The 24,928-nt window shown below is 35.7% G+C and overlaps 1 protein-coding gene across 1 annotated transcript in view; it reads right to left on the reverse strand.

Moving 5' to 3' along the window:
- The window catches only part of LOC150102493 (uncharacterized), a 192,971-nt gene that overhangs the window by 110,164 nt on the left and 57,879 nt on the right, over positions 1–24,928 (reverse strand). The window contains exon 4 of the mRNA XM_090399601.1: positions 9,915–9,986. Within this exon, the coding sequence (XP_090255727.1) occupies positions 9,915–9,986 (72 nt within the window). The remainder of the gene's footprint in view (positions 1–9,914; positions 9,987–24,928) is intronic.

The following is a 24,928-nucleotide window of genomic DNA, read 5'->3' on the forward strand; positions in this document are numbered from 1 at the left end:
AGAGCCTGCAAGCATTTCTCTTACAAGTTTCAATAACAATCTTTCTAATGCCGCCATGTACAGTTTCGGCGACAAAAACATTGCCTTTGTTTTTAAAACTCTAACATATTCTTATTAAAGCAGTATATACAGTTATCATCAAAACAGTTATTTACAAAAACATCTAATACAAACTATACCGAGACAAAGTTTATTTTTTTACAATATTCACATGGGACTTAACCTAAGTAAAAAAAATCGATGTAATGTGCTTTGGAATATTTAATATTCAAGCTACAATCGAGTTTTTACACTTTGCTTATAATCGTATTCACTCGGCTCGCTGTTTGACTTCCACTGATCCAAATTAATTCATTTATCCGGTCTTATAAGAAAATTTTAACAAAAAATAAATAAACAATAGCAATACACTTAAAGCGAATTAAAAATAATACAAAATAATGATAAATAAAATATTATGTTTTCAGTTTTAATTAAATTTGTAAGTAAGGAGGAATACACAAGAGATCGACCAAAAATCGCTCTACAATCTACGGGTTGAACACCCCTGCCATAGAACAAGTAATATAGTTCAGTTATTTAGGCACAGTTTTTAGTGTAGGAAATAAATCTCTCTCAGGGGCTCCCATTGGTGAGTACGGGCATGGCAAACCTGAGATACGTAAGCTAGACCTGATCTTACTTCATACAATATACACTTGGTATATCATATCTGGAGACTGGTCTTCTACTCTTCTTTTCCTCTACTCTCTCTTACTTCTTACCCCCCCACCCAGTGCTATTAGAGCAACTCGAGGGTGAGGGGGTGACTCTTTCCTCTCAAACTGTAGTTTCGATCATCATCATCAAATTCCTGCCATGTACCCTCAAGGAGTGTACAGGATATGACAGTACTACATGAAAAAAAAATTACATCATTACTAACTTCCTATCTACAATTTTCCTCCAAATCAGTCTGTTACTTGTCAAGACTCCAATATTATCAGATCTTATATTTCTATCGTCTAAGGCACTTTGTACCGTATCAATCCACCTATATCTTGGTCTTCCTCTGGGTCGTTTTGCTGCCAACCTGGCAGAGAACACTTGTTTTGCTATTCTTTCTTCGCCCATTCTGTTTAAGTGACCATACCACCTGAGATTAGCTCTGCTAACGCATTGTTGGTTGCTGACAATGGCAAGTTCTTTCTTTATATTCGCGTTTTTAATATGATATTGCCATTGATGCCATCTGTTCATGCCTATAATCTTTCTCAGGACTCTCATATCTGCAGTCTGTAGTCTTTGGTCAAGTGTTTTACTTCTGACCCAGCTCTCAGATCCATAAGTTAAAAATGGTTTGAACACTGTCTTGTATACAGCTAATTTAGCGTTCCGACTAATTTATCTCTTATTCCATATGAATTTATTCAATTGATTTCCCACCATACCAGCTTTGTTGATTCTGTTGTCTATTTCTATATTCAATTTACCATCTTCACTAAAAATTGTGCCTAAGTAGCTGAAATGTTTTACTTGTTCAACAGGTTTACTATTCACAACACAGTTGACATTTTCAATGATTCTGCCTACTTTCATTGTCTTTTTATTGCTGACCTTCATACCATATCTATTACAACAGTTATTCAATTTAGTCAGAGAATCTTGCAGACTAGCAGATTTATTTAGAAGTATAAAATCATCCGCATAAAGCAAAGAGCTGACATTAACATCTCCAATTTTGATATCATGTTTAATACCACCACTTTCTTTCATAATGTGATCCATATAGATAATGAATAACAGAGGGGATAATGTACATCCTTGTCTCACCCCAGATTTAACATTAAACCATCTTCCTGTACTTCCTTCAAGTCTAACTGCTGACTTACAACTCAAATAAAGACTAAGCATTGCTTGATATAATGCCCCATTGACACCATATAACTGTAGTGTATTGAATAGCTTCTCTGTTGGATGCTTTGTCATATGCCTTTTCCAAATCGACAAAACTTAAATACAGATCTTTGTTATATTCCCATGCTTTCTCAACTATTTGTCGTAAAGTGAAGATCTGATCCTGACAGCCTCTATTTGGCCTGAATCTAGCTTGTTCTTCACCAAGCTTTTCTTCCACAATTCTTCTAGATCTTGCCAGGAACACTCAGTAGAGAAATACCTCTGTAATTCTCACATTCAGTTTTATTTCCCTTTTTATATATGGGTACTACGAGAGCTCTACTCCAATCATCGGGAATTCGTCCCTCTGTCCAGGCTTTCTGAACTATGCAGTGCAGCCACTGTAAGACTCTTATACCAACATACTTCAGCATTTCTGGTCGAATATCATCTACTCCTGCTGCCTTTCCACATTTCAAGCCTTTGATGGCTTTTCCTACTTCAAGTATGGATATGTATTCCTGACTGCATGCCTGGTCAGTGTTTTTTACCACTGTGCTGTCATCACTACTTGTTTCGTTTAGCAGTTTTTCAAAGTAATTACTCCATACTTCAAGGATATCTTTTTCTCCACTTTATCATCTCTAACTCCTTTTACAGCACTCTTTCCTCCATTCCTAAGCTTCTTCAACAACCTCCAGAATATTTTGCCACCTTCTTGATATTTATTTTTTATATTCTTGCCAAAGTCCTCCCATGACTTTTGTTTAGCTAGTTTTACACAGTGTTTAGCATTTTGCAATTGTCTCTGTATTCTCTAAGAGCACAAGCTGACTTATTTGACAGGAACTTTTGATATGCTTTCTTCTTTTCCTTCACTGCCTCTTTAACTTCCTGTGTACACCAAGGAGTTCTGATTTTTTTTATCCTTGCAGACAACCTCACCACATGCCTCTCTGGCAGAATCAATCAATGTTTTCTTCAGAGTTTGCCACTGAATCTCCAAGGTTTGATTGCTGTTCTCAAACTCTTTCATTTTTTTTTCAATAATCTTTGTGTATTTTAGTCTACAGTTCACATCTGAGAGCTGCTCAACTTTTATTCGCTTTAAAACTTTCTTACATGCTATTCTTTTCAATATGAAATTCAATTTTATCCTGCTCAAGACTAAATAGTGATCACTTCCAATTGCAAGTCCTCTGTACACTCTGGTGTCCTGCACCAGGGAGAAAACATCACTATCAACAATGACATAGTCAATGAGACTTTTCTTATTCCTTGCATTTTCTCTCCATGTGAATTTGTGCACATTTTTATGTTGGAACATGGTTTTAGTAATAACCAGTCCATGTCCTGAGCAGAAATCAAACAGATATTTGCCATAGTCGTACGTGAAGCAGCTAAAGAATTGTCAGTGCCCTTGACCATTTTGTTTAATTTAAGCCTCAGGACTGGGTCAGTCCCAAGGGGGTGGAAAGAGGGGAAAATAGTTCCGCTGCACAAAGGTGGTTCCAAGGCTGCTGTTGAAAATTACCGGCCAATCAGCATAACAGGAATCATTATCAAGGTCATAGAGAAAATAGTCAAGAGGAAAATACAGGATTGGATAGAAGAAAATGGGATACTGTATCGGGGACAGCATGGTTTTGTGAAGGGTAGGTCATGCCTCAGTAACTTGCTCACGTATTATAACACAGTGACAGCTGAACTGGATAAGGGTAATGGGTTTAGAGTGATTCTACTGGACCTTGCTAAGGCCTTTGACAGGATACCACATGGAATTCTAATCAGTAAATTGCAGCATATGGGGATGGACATAGGGTTGGTGAGATGGATAGGAGGGTGGTTGACGGAGAGATATCAGAGAGTGGTTTACTCAGGAGTAGAGTCCACAAGACGGCCTGTGACTAGTGGTGTGCCACAAGGATCTGTTCTTGGACCACTGCTGTTTAATTTGTTCATAAATGATATAGGAAAGGATCTGAGAGGAACAGTTCATTTGTTTGCGGATGATGCGAAGTTGGGTAGGGCAATAGTGAATGCAGATGACGTCAAAATTTTGCAGGATGATTTGGATAGATTGGAGGTCTGGGCTAAGGAGAATGGATGTCAATTTATTGTGGCAAAATGTAAGGTTATGCATTTTGGGGTGAAAAGATTGGCAGCAGTTTACTGCATTCGTGGAACCATGCTCCAGGAAATTGATGAGGCACGAAATTTAGGAGTGTTGGTGGATAAGGAATTGAAATTTAGGGGACACATTGCAAAAGTGGCCAAATCAGCTCATCAAATCACTTGGTTGCTGAAGAATACGTTGACATGCAGAGACAAGCAGGTTATTGTTCCTCTGTATCGAGCCCTGATAAGACCCCATCTCGACTACTGTGCTCAGATTTGGTCACCTAGGTTTCTTCTTGATTGGGAGGAGGTGGAGAGGATCCAGAGGCGAGTGACCAAGATGATAGCAGGTCTGTGGAATGAACCTAATGAGAACAGGTTGAGGATTTGTGGGTTGCAAAAATTGGTTGATAGGCGGAGGAGGGGAGATATGATTGAGACATTCAAATTACTGAAGGGTTTCTATAAAATTAATTCAGAGGATATTTTTGAGAACAGGGCTGGTTGTGGGAGGACTAGGGGACATCCATGGAAACTGGGCAAAAGTGTGGTTAGTAAAGGTGTTAGAGCTGGGTTCTTTACTTTTAGAGTAGTGAATGAGTGGAATGCGCTCCCTGAGTCTGTGGTGGATGCTGTGACAGTGAATGAGTTTAAGGCGAGATATGATAGATACTGTATGAATGTCGAATAGTTGTGATGAATATGATTTGGGGCCTCCCTCGATGAGTCTAATGACTCCCTGGAGTTGCCCGTAATAATAGTAATAATTATTATTAGCTTTGCTCTTTTCTCCAAATTTTCCCAAAATATTTTTGTATGCCTCACAATCATTTCCTACTCTGCTATTTAGATCCCCGACAAGGACCAACTTTTCCTTTTTCATTGTGTCAGTTGCTTTTTCTAAAGCCTCAAAAAATTCCTCCACTTCTACCTTAGTAGAACCTACTGAGGGACCATAGGCACAAATAAGTTTCATTGTCCAGTTCCTCATTCTCATATTTGTCCACATTACTCTACTTGAGACTGACTGCCATTCAAGAAGATTAGCCTCATATTTTGTGTTGAATACTATGGCTACTCCTTCTTTTCCTTGATTGTCATTTCCTGAATATAACATTTTGTATTTATTGTTCAGAAAGATCTCACCAGTTTTTGTCTTTTTTGTTTCAGTCACCCCTATTATGTCGATCTGGTACTTATCTAATTCCTCAGCTAGCTCCATTTCTTTGCCATTCAGGCTTCTTATGTTGATAGTACCGATCTTTAACTCTGGTGATGTTGAGTTGGGGTTTGTTTTCAGATTTGTTCCAGTAGCTGACTTTTCGCTGTTCACCCTGGTTCCCTGGCAAAAACAATGGGGGGGGGGGGGCCTTGTTTAACCAGGCAATGCCCCAGCCTGCATGAAATTTTGTCATGTTGTACCATCATTTTTTATTTTGGTTTAACCAATAAGAATACAATTTGGTCGACTAAATTCCAAATTGCCAGCCCATCCTCATTCGTTCAGTATCAAAGTAGATACCCAACAGGGTGCACCACGAGAAGGTGAGGATTGGACATTAGGTCAGAAGCTCTGGTCGGTTCTCCGTATTCCTTTAAAGGCTATGTGGAAGTCTCCTCTCAGTTATACAGCTTCATATCAGATAATGGCAATGATGTGGAGGACCCTGACATGCAGAAATAGAGAATTAATGAGGCCATTGTATAAGGCCTTGATCAGGCCTAATATGAACAGAATTGGTCAGCAGGTTTTCATGGTGATGAGAATATGCTGGAAAGGTCCAGAGAAGATTCACAAAGGTAGTCAGTTGTCTCTGGAATGTGGAATATGGGGGAAAGATTGAGAGAATGTAAGTTGCAAAGCTTCTTGAATTGGAGAAAGGGGGGGGAAGATATGATTGAGACATATTGCCTTAGTGTGTTGAGAATGTAGACATATTGAAACAGTTTGTTTAAGGCATGGTTGGATGAGCATTGTCAGCAACAATGTATCTACCATGATGAGTCTCTGACTCCATGGAGGTGAGATGTTGATAATAATAAATCATTGGAATAAGTGAAATATTGTTGAATGGCGATGATATCCTAACGGGAATAAAAATGGAAAGATATAGTTGTTGGGGTGCTTAACGGTCAAAGCTGTATAACTGAAAGGAGACCTCCACATAGCCTTTTAAAGGAACGTGGAGAACCGATCAGGGCTTCTGACCTAGTGTCGAATCCTCACCTTCTCGTGGTGCACCCTCTTAGGTATCTACCTGGATACTGAACGAATGAGGATGGGCTGGCAATTTGCATTTAGCTGTCCAAATTGTATTCTTATTGGCTTAAACCAAAATACAAAATGATGGTACAACATGACACAATTTCATGCCGGATGGGACGTCGCCCGGTTAAACAAGTCCACCGCTGTTTTTGCCAGGGAACCAGGGCAAACCGCGAAAAGTCAGCTACTGGAACAAATCTGGAAACACACCGCAACTCAACATCACCAGAGTTAAAGATCAGTTTAAAAAAAAGGGTGAATTCAGGTCAAGGAGTGGTGGTTGACACTTGACAAAAACTTAACCATTGAAACCGAATGAACTCTAACCAACCTAAAGATACATGCCGGCTCAAGTTGCCCGGTCAAACAAGGGTCGCGCCCACTATTAGGGAACCAGGATAGTGAAGGCGAAAAATATGCTGTTGGAACAAAACATCACCTAATAAACAGGAAAAACATAACAAGCATAGGAACATGGAATGTAAGAACTCTTCACCAGGAAGGAGCATTGGAAATACTACTGTATGAATTAGACAACTACCGATGGGAAGTGATTGGACGCTGCGAAACCAGATGGACTGGAAAAGGAGAATTCCACCATGGACAGTACAAAATCTTAACTTCAGTCAGGGAGGACAACAAACACCAAGAAGGAGTAGCACTTATATTAAAACCAAAGGCTCAAAACTCTCTCTTGTCCTACAATCCTATCTCACCTAGGATAATTAAAGCAAGATTTAAAACATCAATTGGATCACTAACTATTATTCAAGTATACTCACCAACTTCGACATCATCAGAAGAAGACATTGAGGAGTTGTATATAGATTTGCAAAAAGCAGTACAGCAGACATCAAGTCAAGATCTCCTAATTATAATGGGGGACTTAAACCCAAAAGTAGGCAAAGACCGGGATACCTGGCCAAGAGTAATCAGAAAGTTTGGGTATGGAGAAAGCAATGAATGTGGCGAAAGACTGCTAAACTTCTGCTCAAATAACAGACTAACAATAACCAACACTCTCTTTAAACATCCAAAACCCCAAAGAAAATGGAGATGGATATCACCAGACAGACAAACCAAGAATATGATAGACTATATTATTATAAACCAAAGAAGGAAATCAAGTATCCTAAACTGCAGATCCTTCTCTGCTGATTGTGGATCAGACCATAAGCTAGTATTAGTAAACCTAAGAATAAAGTTAAAATCTGGAAGCACTTTTAGAGTCAAAAGGAGACTGAATGTAAAAAAACTACAAGACAACAATATTCTAAGAAAATATCAACTAGAACTAGATAAAAACCTGAAGGAACTACCAAAACAGAATATAAACATCGAAGAACAGTGGTGCAAATTAAAGGAAATAATATTAAATTCGGCAGAAAAAACAATAGGTTACACAGAAAGAGAAAGTAAAAAGGATTGGATTTTGAATGAAGTAAAAAGGTTAAGCGATCAGAGGAAAAGCATGAAACTAAAACAGAATTATAACAGAAATGAATATAATAGATTAACCAGAGAAATTAGAAAACTAGTTAAAAGAGACAAGAATAACTGGTTAGAAGAAAAATGCAAAATGGCAGAAAAGCTATCAAAAGAAAATAACCTTCATGGATTATATAAACAAATAGACCAAATTAGTAAGACAAAGACAACAAATATTATAGTACGTTACTACCGTATATGGTTGGTGGGTTGGGAAAGGAGAAACATTTGTTTACATTTGATTTCAACGCCTGTATGTTATATTCCTTGGGAAGTACGTCAGGAGGAGACTGTTCCACAGTAGCAGGGATGAATGAGGAGGAAAAGAAACTTGTTCTGTGGGTTTCAAGGTGTACTGAGAAAGGATGTTGGGCAGTAGCTGTACGTGTTCCAATGGGCTTAGTACAGAGTGGGGGAATTATTGATGCTGTTTCAGATGAACATTTCCCATGGAAATATTTATAGAATACAGGTAACCCTCGTACAATGCGGATGTTAAGTTCCATAGAAATGCCATGTTATATAAATTGCGTTATGCGACTCAGATCACATAGAAAAAGTAGGGTTATGCTACAAAATAGTTTTTTTTTAATTATATTAACAACAATGCCATATTCAACAAAAATATATTTTTATTTAATTCAAGTAATTCATGCAAGTTATGAAAATATATAAATTATGAAACAAATACACAGTATAAAATTATAAATTTACAAATTGTACATAAACTTCATTGCACATAATGCATAAATGTTTTAGGCAAAAATAAAATAAAGTGCATATTTTAATTTTTCATACCACGAGGATTTGAGGATCAGTTAATAAACATTGGTTTTGTCAAGTAATCACCTGAGGCATTACAACAAAACAGTAGAGTAATTCTATCTTTAGAAAATTTGAATCCAGGAGCTGACTTATTTTTTGAAATACAGGTGTGTTTTTGCATTTTTTTCCCCAATATAACCCATATATATAACAGATGAATCTATCTGCATTGAACACCTAGTCTGCATCATAAATCTTTATAAACTGTGAGAGCTTTTTGTTTAATAAGATTTCCATCCAAAGGAATTTTCTTTCGAGTGCAATGTTCTATCGAAATCATTAGAGATTTCTCAATTTTTCCCATTAGAATATGTGTACACGAGCAACGTGCTTTACGCTTACCACTGACCCAGCAATAAACACTTTCTTGGATTTTATGTTCATTTTGTTTGTTCGAATTGTTGATTCATTTAAATTCAAAGTCCTTGCAACAGCTGTTTTTTCTCCATTTTTCAACCAATCCAAGATTTTAATTTTTTCTTCGAGAGAAATAAATTTCTTTTCAATATTGGTTTTTCCATTTCATTGCAGTTTGTGGCCATTACTATAAATATATTTTTTTTTTACATAAAAAAAAAACATTACATATTAATTATGTATGTAACTCACCAGAAAATAAAGTGCTCAGCTTCAGATTCACACATTTATGATTTTTAATGCACTTTCCTTGCAGAAAACGAAGACAATTTTCAACAATAAACACTTTATACGGTTAACAATTGATGTACATGCATGCTGAAGGGTATTTTCCCCTAATATGAATTCGCTTTTTATAACTACATGAGCGATAACACAAATTTAACGAAGATAAAATTTGATTTTTAAGTCGCACGGCGAAAAATATATAAAAAGATAAAGGGTTATTACAATGTGCAGACATTGTATTTTTATCGAAACTGCGTTGAACAAAGTTACTACAATTTGTAGACCATGTTATAAGAAGGTTACCTGTATACAGATTGCAGAGACTAAGCGTCTATGTGAAAGTGAGGTGAGCGAGTTGGTGAGAGATGGGTCATTTATCAGTCTAATTGCTCTTCTCTGTATTGAGTCAAGCATTTTGAGGGAGCTTTTGGGAGCCCCACTCCAAATGTGAGAGCAGTATTCAATAGCTGGGCAGATTTGTGATTTGTATAATGTTAACAACTGTTTAGAGGTGAAGTAGCGTTGATACATATACCAATTATAAATTCTTATGTGAATTTTCCTGAATTCACATAAGAACTTATCATCATTATACTTAGCATATTTTGATCGATTAACATTCAAATTGAGGAAAATTTCTTGTGGTATTTGTAAAAAAATTAATAATAGATAATCAAAAACTTTGAATACCAACCTGAGGACTTCTCTTTTTACTTATTGCTGCATTGCTTAGTGCATCAGCATTTCTTTTATCTTCTTCCACTTCCTAGGTGATAAAGAAAAAAGAAACCTATCTATTACACCAACGAACTAAATGTGAAGTCTATACATATTCCACAAGCTCCAAGAAGTAATTTTTTTTGCAAAATTTAACCATATCAAAATGCATATTCCACCTCATAAGTGTACACAATTAATTACACATCAAAGGTTCAAAGAAATCTATCTCACAGCTATGAGTAAAAAGTGTTTCTCTTTAACCACACTATGAAATATTTCTAAAATGATCTGAGATAAACATAAAAGGTGAAATTTGCAGTTTATGCTATTCAGTATGACAACAACAAAAGACATTTCTTTTCTTTTAAAAATGAGACATAAGAGGAAGAAGCCATCATAAAGCATTATTACCAGAATCACTAAGTTTAATTTAAATGTCTTTATTTGTAAAATTTTCAGCTAAGTTTCATAGCAATTGTCAACACAATTATAGGAAAACACAAAAAAGAGAACAATTCAACTGAAAGCACGTGATATTATATGTACTATTGACTACAGGAGAATAGCTCCATCTGCATTAATAGATCTTCAAAATAAATTACAATAAAATATTTTAATTAATAAATCATTTTTAAATATAAACTAAAAATTAATTACAAATTAAGGAATACGTGAATGGTGGCATTAGTCAGTACAACTTCCCAAAATTGAGAAAGTTTTAGGCAATCGTTTTAGTTCAGGATTGGGTTGTGAATGTCAGCTTGACAGCTTTCCTTGTATAGTCTTTTCAGAAGAAAATAACTTTTGTGTAATACTTTGGTTTATTCCACCAAATCCTGTGTTTTATAGATAATGAATGGCTTACTAATTCAGATTTGTTGGGTTCTTTACGTAAAATGCATTCGGGATATACTTCAAAACAAATTTGTGCAGAATGACCAGTCTGTCTATATAACAAAGGCTGCAAGAGCAGGGGATTTTGTAAACTCCAAGATAAGAAAGAGGAAGATATTGTCTAAAACTTTCTCAATTTTGGGAAGTTATACTAACACTCACCATTCATGTGTTCCTTAATTTTAAATTTATATATAAATAATAAGTCAGCTTTTGCTCTTAGAGAATACAGAGACAAATGTAAGAAAGCAAAACACTGTGTAAAACTAGCTAAACAAAAGTCATGGGAGGACTTTGGCAAGAACATAGAAAATAAATATCAAGATGGTAAGATATTCTAGAGATTGCTGAAGCTTAGAAATGGAGGAAAGAGTGCTGTGAAAGGAGTTAGAGATGATAAAGGTGACATGAAAAACGGGAGAAAAAGATATCCTTGAAGTATGGAGAAATTACTTTGAAAAATTGCTAAATGAAACAAGCAGTGATAGCAGAGTGGTAAAAAACACTCAACAGGCATACAGTCAGGAATACATATCCATACTTGAAGTAGAAAAAGCCATCAAAGGCTTGAAATGTGGAAAGGCAGCAGGAATAGATGATATTCGACCAGAAATGCTGAAGCATGGTGGTATAAAAATCTTACAGTGGCTGCACTGCATAGTTCAGAAAGCCTGGACAGAGGGACGAATTCCCGATGATTGGAGTAGAGCTCTAATAGTGCCCATATATAAAAAGGGAAATAAAACTGAATGTGAGAATTACAGAGGTATTTCCCTACTGAGTGTTCCTGGTAAGATCTATGCAAGTATACTTGAGAAACGGTTGAGAAGAATTGTGGAAGAAAAGCTTGGTGAAGAACAAGCTGGATTCTGGCCAAATAGAGGCTGTCAGGATCAGATCTTCACTTTACGACAAATAGTTGAGAAAGCATGGGAATATAACAAAGATCTGTATTTAAGTTTTGTCGATCTGGAAAAGGCATATGACAAGGTGCCAAGAGAGAAGCTATTCAATACGCTACAGTTATATGGTGTCAATGGGGCATTATATCAAGCAATACTTAGTCTGTATTTGAGTTGTAAGTCGGCAGTCAGAATTCAAGGATGTACAGGAAGATGGTTTAATGTTAAATCTAGTGTGAGACAAGGATGTACATTATCCCCTCTGTTATTCATTATCTATATGGATCACATTATGAAGGAAAGTGGTATTAAACATGATATCAAAACTGGAGATATTAATGTCAGCTCTTTGCTTTATGCGGACGATGTTATACTTCTGAATAAATCCGCTACAAGTCTGCAAGATTCCCTGACTAAATTGAATAACTGTTGTAATAGATATGGTATGAAGGTCAGCATTAAAAAGACAAAGACAATGAAAATAGGTAGAATTGTTGAAAATGTCAACTGTGTTGTGAACGGGGAACTTGTGGAACAAGTAAAACATTTCAGCTACTTAGGCACCATTTTTAGTGAAGATGGTAAATTAAATATGGAAATGAACAACAGAATCAACAAAACTGGTATGGTAGGAAGTCAATTGAATAAATTCATATGGAATAAGAGAGAAATTAGTCGGAACACTAAATTAGCTGTATACAAGACAGTGTTCAAACCAGTTTTAACTTATGGATCTGAGAGCTGGGTCAGAAGTAAAACACTTGATCAAAGACTAGAGACCACAGATATAAGAGTCCCGAGAAAGAATAGAGGCATGAACAGATGGCATCAATGGCAATATCATATTAAAAATGAGGATATTAGGAAAGAACTTGACATTGTCGGCATCCAGGAATGCGTTAGCAGAGCTAATCTCAGGTGGTATGGTCACTTAAACAGAATGAGTGAGGAAAGAATAGCAAAACAAGTGTTCTATGCCAAGTTGGCAGGAAAATGACCCAGAGGAAGACCAAGATATAGGTGGATTGATACGGTACAATGTGCCTTAGACGATAGAAATATAAGATCTGATAATGATAATATTGGAGTCTTGACAAGTACTAGACTGATTTGGAGGAAAATTGTAGATAGGAAGTTAGTAATGATGTAAATTTTTCATGTAGTATTATCATATCCTGTACACCCCTTGAGGGTGTACAGGATATGATATCATCATGTAGTACTATACGATGATGATGAAATAATATGTTAACTAAACTATTTTATTGTAATTTATTTTGGACATCTATTAATGCAGATGGAGCTGTTCTTTTGCAGCCACCATATGAGTGCACATAGTATCACATGCTTTCAACTGAATTGTTATTGAATTTTTTTTTCTCCATAACTGTATTGACAATGGCTATGAAACTTGGCCAAAAATGTTACAAATAAAGACATTTAAATTAAACATGATTCTGGTAATATTATTTTATGATGAAGACACTATACTACAGGTACCTTTAAAGATTAGATTTCTTTGCACCGTAAACAGCGTCACTTTAAATTACATTTGCCAAGAAATGATATTCTTGCTTAATAATCCTTTATCCAAGTGTAAACAAAGCCTGCATGGAGGGTACCTTCAGAACTATGCTACTTCTATACAGATTAATGATTTTACATCATTTATCTCAGTACCCCATAATGCCAAGAATACTATCTTTTGGACATGCATATTGCTTGTATTATGGAAAGGGTCACTACCTAGACCAATTTGAACCTGTACTGAGATCTCATCATTCTGAACCAGATGCAGAAATATGGCAACGTTAAATTAATACAGAAGTCATATTTTCTGTATATAAGTAGAAAAAAAAGATATATCCCCTTATTATTAAAATATTCTGGATCAGACATAGCTGTAGAAAGTGTTTTCACTTGGTTACAAAATAAATTATACTTGACAAGAATTTGTTTAATTTTGTTTAATCCTTTACCCAAGTGTAAGTAAAAATTTGTATATGAAGTCATTTTGTAGCATATAATACTGCATTGTTTTTGAATTATTTTGCTTACCAGCAATACAAAAAGTGTAGAATTTAAACCAAACTTTGAAAGACAAATTTTAGAAGAGATCCTAAATGCTGAAGTTCAATAAATTCTCTCCAACCAAATTATTATATATTATTCTTAATAATTTTGCTTAACATCAGAATTAAAATGATCCAATTTATATCAAATTCGAGATAATACACTTTAATAATCCTAGTCACCAAATTTCAATAAAATTTCTACCAACAGAGCAGAATTATAATATGCTTACTATGGATGAAGAAAAATAATTAAAAAGAATCTGCAGATTTTGTAAAATGTACTTTAAATTAAAAAGAAGCAAATTTACAAATTGCTTTAAATTTAATTTTTGATACAGAATTTTTGTTCAGTTTCTTTAAACTGTGATTTTATAAAATTAATGCAGAATTTAATTTATGGATGCTTAGATGTTGGTTATTCATGTTGATGTTTAGTGGAATAAAACAAATATTTAAAACTGATAATTAACTAACTAAATTTATTTTGCTAATTAATCATTGCACAAAATCTGGAAGACCATCATTTTGAGACCTTCAGCACACCTATCTTTGTAACCAAGGCAAAATATTGGCTGAGCAATTTCATTAGCTAAATAAATTTAGTTAATTATCAGCTTTAGATGTCTGTTTTATTCCACTAAACATCAATATGTAGAATTTAAAGGGAAAATTCTGTGTAAAATTTATTTTATAAAATTAAAAGAATCATCATTAGATGGAGTTAAATGGATACCAACCCAAGACTATATGAATAATGGACTCAGAACATCATTATTATTACCAGAGACCTTCAGGGAGTCAGAGACTCATCAAGGAAGGCTATGTATCACTCTCCCACCAGCTATTATGTATAGAAAGGCTTATGTAATGGTAGTTATTAATAACAGTACTTCATGGTATTAAAAACACTTAGAAGAAACAATTAATTACTTTGAACTTACTAATGATCTGCTGGTTTTCTATAATTATTGACTTAAGGATTCACAACGTACAATAGAATATAAATTAAATTAAACTTTAATTTATCTCTTCAATATAAACGCCACCGTAGTACTCACCAAACGGACTACAGAGGTAAGCTTAATGCTCTATTGATCAGGCTACTTACCTCCCTATTGAATACAATCCCACCAACTCACAAATTAGAAAACTTCACAGGCTCCTTAAGAAGGTCACTTCTTGGCATGTGGAAGTAACTGACAAATTAAAACCGTTTAACTCTATAACCCCCCCCCCCGTATATATGGACTCCCAAAAATACATAAAGAAAATGTGCCATTACGTCCCATAGTGGATGGCATTGATTCCCCCACATACAAATTAGCTAAACATTTGGCCAAAGTGCTCAAGCATTATACTGGCAACACACCATCACACATAAAAAACTCAGCCCACTTCAAAGTTAGCATAGAAAACCTTACACTTCAACATACTGACATAATGGTCAGTTTTGACATCTCCTCCTTATTCACAAATGTCCCACTCAAAGAAACATTAGAGCTAATCCAAGCTAAATTTCCTCACGATATCTCAGCCCTATTTCAGTTCACAATGAACTCAGGCTATTTCGTTTGTTAGGGAAAATTCTACAAACAAATAGAGGGGACAGCCATGGATTCGCCACTCTCCCCACCCTTGACCAACTTCTTTATGGAGACTTTTGAAGAGAAAGCCTTAAACTCTGCCCCACAAAAACCAACCATATGGCTTCGCTACATTGATGATGTGTTCGTTATTTGGCCACATGGCTCTGACACACTCCTCTCCTTCTTAACACACTTAAACAACCAACACCCCAGAATCAAGTTCACCCTGGAGAAAGAGGAAAACAACAGCCTCCCTTTCCTAGACACACTAATCACCTGCCAGCCTGATGGAACCTTGGTTTTCCCTGTTTATAGAAAACACACACATACAGGCAGATACATTCACCAACAATCTCCCCCCAACACACAACAATATGGAGTTATTAAGACACTATACAACAGGGCTAAACTAATCTGTTCAAATGACAATGCCCTAACCACTGAACTAAATCACATCCTCAACACTTTCTCAGCCAATGGCTACCTCCCCCCAAAAAAATCCAAAAAATATTGAAACCAGTAAACCACAACCCTCTCTCCCCACTTCACAACAAGGATTACTTTAAATCCATCACCATTTCCTACATCCGAGGCACCTCGGAAAAAAATTACCAAAATCTTAAAAAAAAACATGACTTGGCCTCTTGTTACAGACCATATAGAAAATTGGCATCTCTTATCCGCTCCACCAAAGACCAACCACTTCCCCTATACCTACCTGATGTATAACAGGTCCCTTGCAGCCGTAAGCTGTCCTACTTTGGCCAAACAGGCAGGACAGCGAATATCAGAATTTCAGAACACAAGGACTACATCCGTTTTCACCAGTATAGCCACTCTGGTCTTGCAGACCATGCTCTGGATACATGCCACAGAATATGGTGGAAGAAAGCCACAATAATACACCGTAGCAAATTCAAATTTGAAAGACTGTTCATGGAATCAGCCTCAGCCATAAGAAACATGCCAAATCTCAACAATGGTTGCATGAGATTGCCCCAAATTTGGGAGACATACATCAGGAGACCTTCAGCCCAATGGCCAAGAATACCTACACAGACCGCTAGGGGGTTACCATCAGGACTTTTAGGAGAAACGATAGCTTCCTGCTTCGTTCTCATTTACTGTATGTAGTGACTGCATGCATGTGTCTTTATTGTAAGTTCCTTTGAAAATGGCAACGTGACATTGCCGAAATATTGGAAATATATATTAAAGTTTAATTTAATTTATATTCTATTGTATGTTGTGAATTCCTTAAGTTAATTAATAATTATGTATAACCAACTAGTTTTCTAACCAGCATCATCACAACACAAATAAAAACTGTGGTGGCACATGGCACTCAAACTGTTATGACAATAATTCAAACTGTAACTAAAAATTGCGCCTCCGTAGCACAATTGGAAGAACGACCATACATTGCGCCCTTCGATTGGAATAGGCCTAAGTTCGATTCTCGAACTGGGGCATTTTCAGATCCTGAAAATGCCCCAGACAACCTCTTGCTACTTTATGGTGGAAAATCAATTACTGAACATGAACAATGAATTGATTCATGTTCTACCTTGTAATTACTAACATTGTTGTAATATTGGCCTGTAATATTTAGGCTGAACTATATGGCTTATAAATATTACTTATTTATTTCCTTGTGATTTCATGTGAATTGAAGAAACCTTATGGCACAAGTACCTCTCAAAGAACAAACGTGTCGAAAGGTTAGCATGGTTTACTAATATTGCTCTTCCACCCAAAAACCTATATCAATTCTATGGTGGCAATGTTGTGAAATTCATGCATTGCTCAAATTCATATTTATATGCAATGCACATTTGTTTCTGAAGGTTCAGATTTATTGATGACGGGAAAGAGTGACAAGAAGAAAACCAATTCTACAGTCATAGTCCAAAAAGTGACTAAAATTCTATGGTGGCAATGTCGTGAAATTCATGCACTGCTCAAATTCACATTTATACCAAATGCACATTTGTTTCTGAAGTTCAGATTTATTGATGATGGGAAAGAGTGACAAGAAGAAAACCAATTCTACAGTCATAGTCCAAAAAGTGACTAAATGATGGAAAAAAAAAACAGTAGGTAAACCACATATTCAGTAATTGCCACTATGGCAATACTGATATGTCATATTGATACTTAAAAAAGTGTGTGTTTTTTAATACATACACAGAACACTACAAGCATGTTCAAAATGGCTAGATTAGACAATGATTACATATAAATTTTAATTCACTATCTAATTCTTAGTTAAAGTTACATAAATTCACTACATCTTTAATCCACTGTTGAAGGCCAATATCCATTTTTCTATCCTAACAGTAAAATATGAACATCATATAGTTCTCTCTTCGCTACCTATTATGCTCTCCAGTTCAGCCAAACAAAAATGCCTGATATCACTTATAAACTTTTCAATTAATTCTCCACTACATAACTATTGTAATACAATCCCTCCCACACACACACACACTCTTAGTGCATCCTCTCCTGACTACTTTCAATTTTCTTGACATACAATAACTTCGGTGTGTAAAGTTGAGAGCCATAGTCTATGGAGTTTCCAAAGAATGATTGGGAAGGTCCAATTTCTCATTATTATTATTTGCCACTTATGTTCTTTTTGGAAGGTAGTGTGTACCTTTTTCTTTTATATGGCCACTAGCTACCAGCATTTTCGTTATTAAAGTGCATTAACCAGGATCCAGCCAAATTAAAATTGGGACTATAAATCAGAAAATTATTCCAAACTGGAATTCTAGATTATCTAGGGATGGGGCACAGTCTGGGCTGGATTAACCATTAAGCAAAATAAGCACGTGCTTAGGGCATCATGGAAAGGGGGACACCACAGAATTTCTGCTTTAGTTAGATGATGAATTTAATTTAAATTAACTTTTAATTAGTTTTTCATTGTTTTTATCTTTTCTTACTGTTACCTACTTTGTTTCAATAAATAATGACGTGTAGAAGGCCTAATAAAACTCTCACCACGTGCATGACGGTTCGTTTACACCGTATTATCGCTCACGATGCTTTCTGGCACTGCCATTGTGTCAAATGAGGTAATTTTTTATAATTAACGTAACCATTTTATTTTTTATTTTCCTGTCTGTTTTAGGTCTTGTTTTAATAAATTATGTCTTATAAAAGGCTCCAGAAGCAAATATAAAACAAATCATGTGGCTGTCTCAGAAATGCGCCTCCGGTAAAAGGCCTAGCTGTCGCAGAGGTGTGACTCCGGTAAAATAAGAGTTAATTAAAGCACGAAAGCACAAGATTCAGCTGTAAGCCGAAAATTAAATTGTTCGTATGATTTTGCCTGTGATATGTGTAACTGTGTTGATTGCCACCTAATATTCAACAAAATAATCTTTTTATTTCTGTATTTAACAGATCCCAAGAATCAAGATGAAACGTGTTCAATTAAGTGGTGCACAAAAGCGAAAACTATCAAAAAAGAAACGAGGAGACTTTGGAATTAGATTCCAAGACTGCAAAGCTGACCGATTTCTACACGCAAGTTCCATAACATTATATACCAATTCCTGATCAGAGCCAATCTCCGTCATCAGAAGTGGACACAAATACTACTTTGATCACTTCAAAATCAAAATATGATGTTGGAATCATCAAGGTCACAAGCAGGTTCATCTAGCACATGTCTCACTACTGACCTCACTTTGTCTGTAAATTCTCTTGATATCTCTACTGTAAATGTTGATACAAGTTGCTTTACAAAACATTCTGAGGTTGAAATAATTGCTGAAAATAAAAGTTTACTGGGCCATAGTGATAGTGGTGAAATGATTCAGTCTGCAAAAGATCCAGGGTTGTGGCTTGATTTCTCTGCTGATGACATGGCTTATTCGACTGCTTGTGGACTCAGTGATTGTCAACACCACAATGGGCCATTTGACAAGTCTTACTGACATTTGAGTAGTGGCAAACTAGTAAGATACTGTTCGCAGAAACTTTTTGTTGGGACAAAAGCCAATGATGAGGAATACAAGAGAGAGTGGTTATTGTATTCACCATCAACGGGATCAGTTTATTGTTTTGTTTGTAAACTATTTGCTCCTAAAAATTTCTCACATTTTGTTACAAGAGAAGGGTCCAGTGCCTGGTGAAATACTATTGTAATTGATCAACATGTAAAAAGCACTACTCACTGAGTGTATGCTAACATACTTAACTTGCAGACAAGGTGTAGGGTTGGGACAACAGTTGGAAAAACAAATTCAGGAAGAGTGTGATTACTGGGGACATGTCCTGAGGCATGTCATAGCTGTTATTCGTACATTAGCTGAACGTGGCTTGGCTTTTCGAGGAACAGAAGAAAGATTTGGATCATTGCAAAATGGGAACTTTTTAGGGCTGCTTGAGCTCATAAGTCAGTTTGATCTATTTTTAGCAGGTCACATTGCGAAATATGGAAATTGTAGCAAAGGAAATCCTTCTTATCTGTCCAAAGCCACCTGTGAGGAACTCATTTAACTGATGGCTCAAAAGGTCCATGTGCTTATTGTTGATGAAGTAAAATCTTCTGGTTATTTTAGTTTGTCAGTTGATTCAACACCAGATCCGTCATATATCGACCAGTTAAGTGTTGTACTTAGGTACTTAAAAGATGGACAGCCTATTGAATGCTTTTTAACCTTTCTGGAAATGAAAAGCCATACCGGTGAGGAAATGGCAAATCAGGTGTTGCAGTACTTACGTAAAGTTTGTCAGCTAAACTTTTCAAAATGTAGGGGTCAGTCTTATGACAATGTTGCTAACATGTCTGGGAGTTATAAGGGAATGCAGCAAAAAATTTTAGAAACAAAAAATTTGCTATATATGTGCCCTGTGCAGCTCATTCACTAAATTCAGTAGGCCGAAGTGCTGTTGACTGCTGTCAAGAGGCAGTTAATTTCTTCTCTACAGTGCGGTTGCTCTATATCTTTTTTTCAGCCTCAACCAGCCGGTGGACAATTCTTAAAGGTTGTATTGGAAATGAAAATGTCTTAAAATCCCTCTCTGATACCAGATGGGAGGCACATGCTATGGCAACAGCAGCAATTTTGAAATCTTTCCTTCAAATTTTAGAAGCGTTAGACTATATAGCCGAAGAGTCACAAAAGGGAGATACTAGAAAAGAAGTAGATAATATTGCAAATAAGATGCAAGAGCTAGAATTCGTTTTTATGTTGAATTTTTGGGATGAGATTTTGCAAAATTTTCATAGAGTAAGCCAAGTTCTACAGAATGAGGATGTCAACTTAAAAACATGTGCAGATCTGTATGGATCATTAGCTGACCAATTGTGCACTTTGCGAAATGAATTTGAAAGATATGAAGCAGCTACAAAGGAAGTGCTACCAGATGTTGATTACAAGGCAGCTCAAACGTGCAAACCTATCAGAAAGAAGATACCCAATGACGGAGATGCTCCAGAAGTATATCTGAATGCCAGAGATAAATTTCGTATCACTACCTTTTACACAATTGTTGACAAACTTGAAACTGAGATGAGAAGAAGAAGAGAGATATACAAAGAAATATCAGAGAGATTTTCTTTTCTAAGTGATGTGCCACATAATGCTACTTCAGTGACTTCATCATCTACTGAAATTGAAAGGTATTCTCATCATCATCATCATCATCAAATTCCTGCCATGTACCCTCAAGGGGTGTACAGGATATGACAGTACTACATGAAAAAATTACATCATTACTAACTTCCTATCTACAATTTTCCTCCAAATCAGTCTGTTACTTGTCAAGACTCCAACATTATCAGATCTTATATTTCTATCGTCTAAGGCACTTTGTACCGTATCAATCCACCTATATCTTGGTCTTCCTCTGGGTCGTTTTCCTGCCAACCTGGCAGAGAACACTTGTTTTGCTAATCTTTCCTCTCCCATTCTATTTAAGTGACCATACCATCTGAGATTAGCTCTGCTAACGCATTCCTGGATGCTGACAATGTCAAGTTCTTTCCTAATATCCTCATTTTTAATATGATATTGTCATTGATGCCATCTGTTCACGCCTCTAATCTTTCTCAGGACTCTCATATCTGCGGTCTCTAGTCTTTGGTCAAGTGTTTTACTTCTGACCCAGCTCTCAGATCCATAAGTTAAAATTTGTTTGAACACAGTCTTGTATACAGCTAATTTAGTGTTCCGACTAATTTCTTTCTTATTCCATATGAATTTATTCAATTGACTTCCCACGATACCAGCTTTGCTGATTCTGTTGTCTATTTCTATATTTAGTTTACCATCTTCAGTAAAAATTGTGCCTAAGTAGCTGAAAAAAGCTGATTGATGCTTACCCAGAGGACTTGAACACTAATTTCTCAGCTGAGCAGTTTCACTCATAAGTGCACCATAAGTTCAGTGCAACAAAAAATGTAAAAACAAGATTCAGTGATGCTGAACTTTATAAAATAATTGTAGAAGACAATATTGAGTGTGCCTTTCCAAATATAGACATTGCCTTTCGTATATTTTTAACATTAATGGTCACAAATTGCTCAGCTGAGCGTTCATTTTCTCAGTTGAAGTATATTAAAAACCCATCAGAACAACTATGCAACAAGGCAGGTTGAATGCCTTATCTCTACTAAGTATAGAAGCAGATGTGTTACATAAGATTAATTTTGAGGATCTGATCAAAGATTTTGCAATTAAAAAAAGTAGGAGAAAAGTTTTCAAATCTAAATAAAGTTGAAGTACTCTCATTAAAGAACCACAGGAACAGTTTCTTATAGTGGATAGTTTGCTATAGCAAATTTCTTTCTATTAGCCTGGCATTCTACCTATGGAGCACTCATCAGGCATTTTCACTAGTTTGTTACAGTGATGTTTGTAGTAATGAGTCAAGTGTATCATGCCAAGTTATGTTTTCAACAGGGAACCAAGGTGAGTAGTGAAAGGTGAGCTACTGAAACAACCTCAACAGAACTGAACAGAGAGGCATAAGTAGGCTTAACTGAAAAGTAAAGCTTTTCAGCTGAGTGGAATCAGAGAAATACTGTAACTTAACTGATGTTAATCAGACTAAAAAGATCAAATTAAGTGAGATCTTAAGAAATAAAATGATTTAATCAGGCTCTACAGATCAGGAAAAGGAGGAATCAGCTACATATTTTCAACACTAAACACAAAGAAACTTCTTAAATAAGAGTCAATTTCAAGAAAAGTGATCTGACAAAATGTCAAAATGGGAACTGAATATTAGACATTTGTACCTAATCTAGTGCAAAATGTTTAAGAGAATGCAATCAGCAGTGTGGGCTACTTGTGCACAAACTTGAATTTCTTGAGGGAATAGGGAAATAACAAATGTAAATAAAGCATGGAGTCTTTATCTTTCAAACCACATAGTCTGTGGTTAGACTGTGCCTTCTAGCAGTGTAGAAAGAAAAATAATTGAACATATTCTTATCAAAGACTGTCTTGCATTATAATATCATTTAACTAAGAGACCCTTGCTTCTTTCACTCATAAATAACAAGCAATATCATATTTCTAATTTTGCATAGAAATGTATGATGCTTCCAATCTGTAATAATTATAGCTAGCAATGTTTCAACAACCATAATGTTGTCATTTCAGTGAACATGTGTGTTAGGGCTCCTCTAAATAAATATTACTTTTTATGGCTATTTTTGCCTATTTTTGTTTAGGAGTAATCCCTTTTTATAATGTCAATTTTTAGGGCATTACTAATGTTTTAAAGACAGATACATGAAGAATACAGGCAGCCCTCGGTTTATGCCGATTCAACAGGTTCCCTGTCGAATCGGCGTAATAATGCCGGATGCCTGCACGTGCTTTCTTACTGTAGTTTGGTCTGACTGAGAAACGACACTAGCAGGCACTCTAGTGTTTGAGTGTTTATCGAGCTACTACAACGTATATGTATCAAACCTAGTTTTACTGTTGAATCTACCTAATTATTCTGTTTAATTTTTTTTATATACATATGTATTTAAATTGATAAAGTATGTAATTACACATGCTTGATAAAAGAAGTGCAGAAAAGTTAGCAGAACTTGGTGTTAAGAAGGTGCAGAAAACAATTACACTTGAAAAGAAGATGGAGGATTCAGAGAATGGAAGATGGGTAGACACATGCTAATGTCTGTAGAAGTTACTACAATTATGAAAAATGCATATAGAATAAAACAGTCTGCGCAACAATTTATGGCAGTACTAAATGCAAAGCATATAAGTTATAGCAGGGGTAAACTTCATGAAAAAATGGAAAAATTATTATCATTATGGGTGAATGACTTCAATCTGAAAAACATTCCTCTAACGTAGGCTGTTAGAACTGAGAAAGCAAAAACAATTTTTGCTTTCTCAACATAACATTGCTTTTACAACCAATTGATCAGGGGATTATATCAATCTTCAAAGCCTATTACCTCCATATAACATTTATGGAAATGGTAAGAGTCTTGGACACTTCTGGAAAAACTATTAAAGACTATTGACGGTCATTCGATATTTTGAAGGGCATTAACAACATCAAGGCAGCTTGGAACGAAGTGTCAGCAAAGTGTTTAAAAGGAGCATGGCAAAAACTTCTTCCAGCATTTATGCATGACTTCGAGGAATTAGAGAAAGAGGAGAATGTTATTGAAGACTTTACCAAGCTTGCAGGTAAAGAGAGGTGGGATTGGACGATATACAGCTGAAGATGTGACAGAAGTCTCAGAGATATAATAAACCGCTTTCCAATGAAGACTTAAAAGGATTAGCCGAACAATTAAGTCAAGATCCAAAGGAGGAGAAAGAAAATGAAGAAGGTCCTCTGAGAGATATAAAAACAGCCGATTTACAGCATATCCTTGCAAGCATAGACACATTGACTGATGAACTCTGCGAAATGGACTGCAATTGGGAATGGAGTGCGTGCGAACGTAAAAAGGAGTGTAATTGCATCTATTCGACCTTACACTGAATTCCTTAAAGAAAGAAAAAGAAAATCTAGGCAGTTAATACTGAATACTTTTTTAAAAAAATGCAGGTGATCCGAAACCAGGAACTTCAACATAGAAATATGTAATATCTTTTCGAAGTTTCATATTTTTTGTATATAATTTTGTTTTGTTTTTGTTATTAATAATTTTACTTTAACAAATATATATGTATGTATTATCAAAGCTTTAAATATAATAATGTTAATCATACTTCATGTGCATATTTTTTGACTGTGCGGAACATAACTTTGTACCTACCATTAAAATTGGGTTCGTTTTATGCCCATTTTTTCAGGAACGGAAGTGAGGCGTAAATCAAGGGCTGCCTGTATATGGGAAGAATAATTTTGGACATATCTCTGTATGTGCAAAATTACTGTTTATTCTTTATTTATTGCAAAATACAGGAAAAATAGAAATAGCAGTCCATGCTCTTGAACAGAAGCATACCTCACAAATCAACAAAGCCATAATAATAGACATACAGAAAAATGAAACAATGCTTAGAATATCGGTAACAATAGCCATAA

Source organism: Typopeltis vanoorti, chromosome 10 (genome assembly GCF_054136105.1).
Source record: "Typopeltis vanoorti isolate ZY-2024b chromosome 10, IOZ_Tvanoo_1.0, whole genome shotgun sequence".
In the NCBI taxonomy this organism is placed as follows: domain Eukaryota; kingdom Metazoa; phylum Arthropoda; class Arachnida; order Uropygi; family Thelyphonidae; genus Typopeltis; species Typopeltis vanoorti.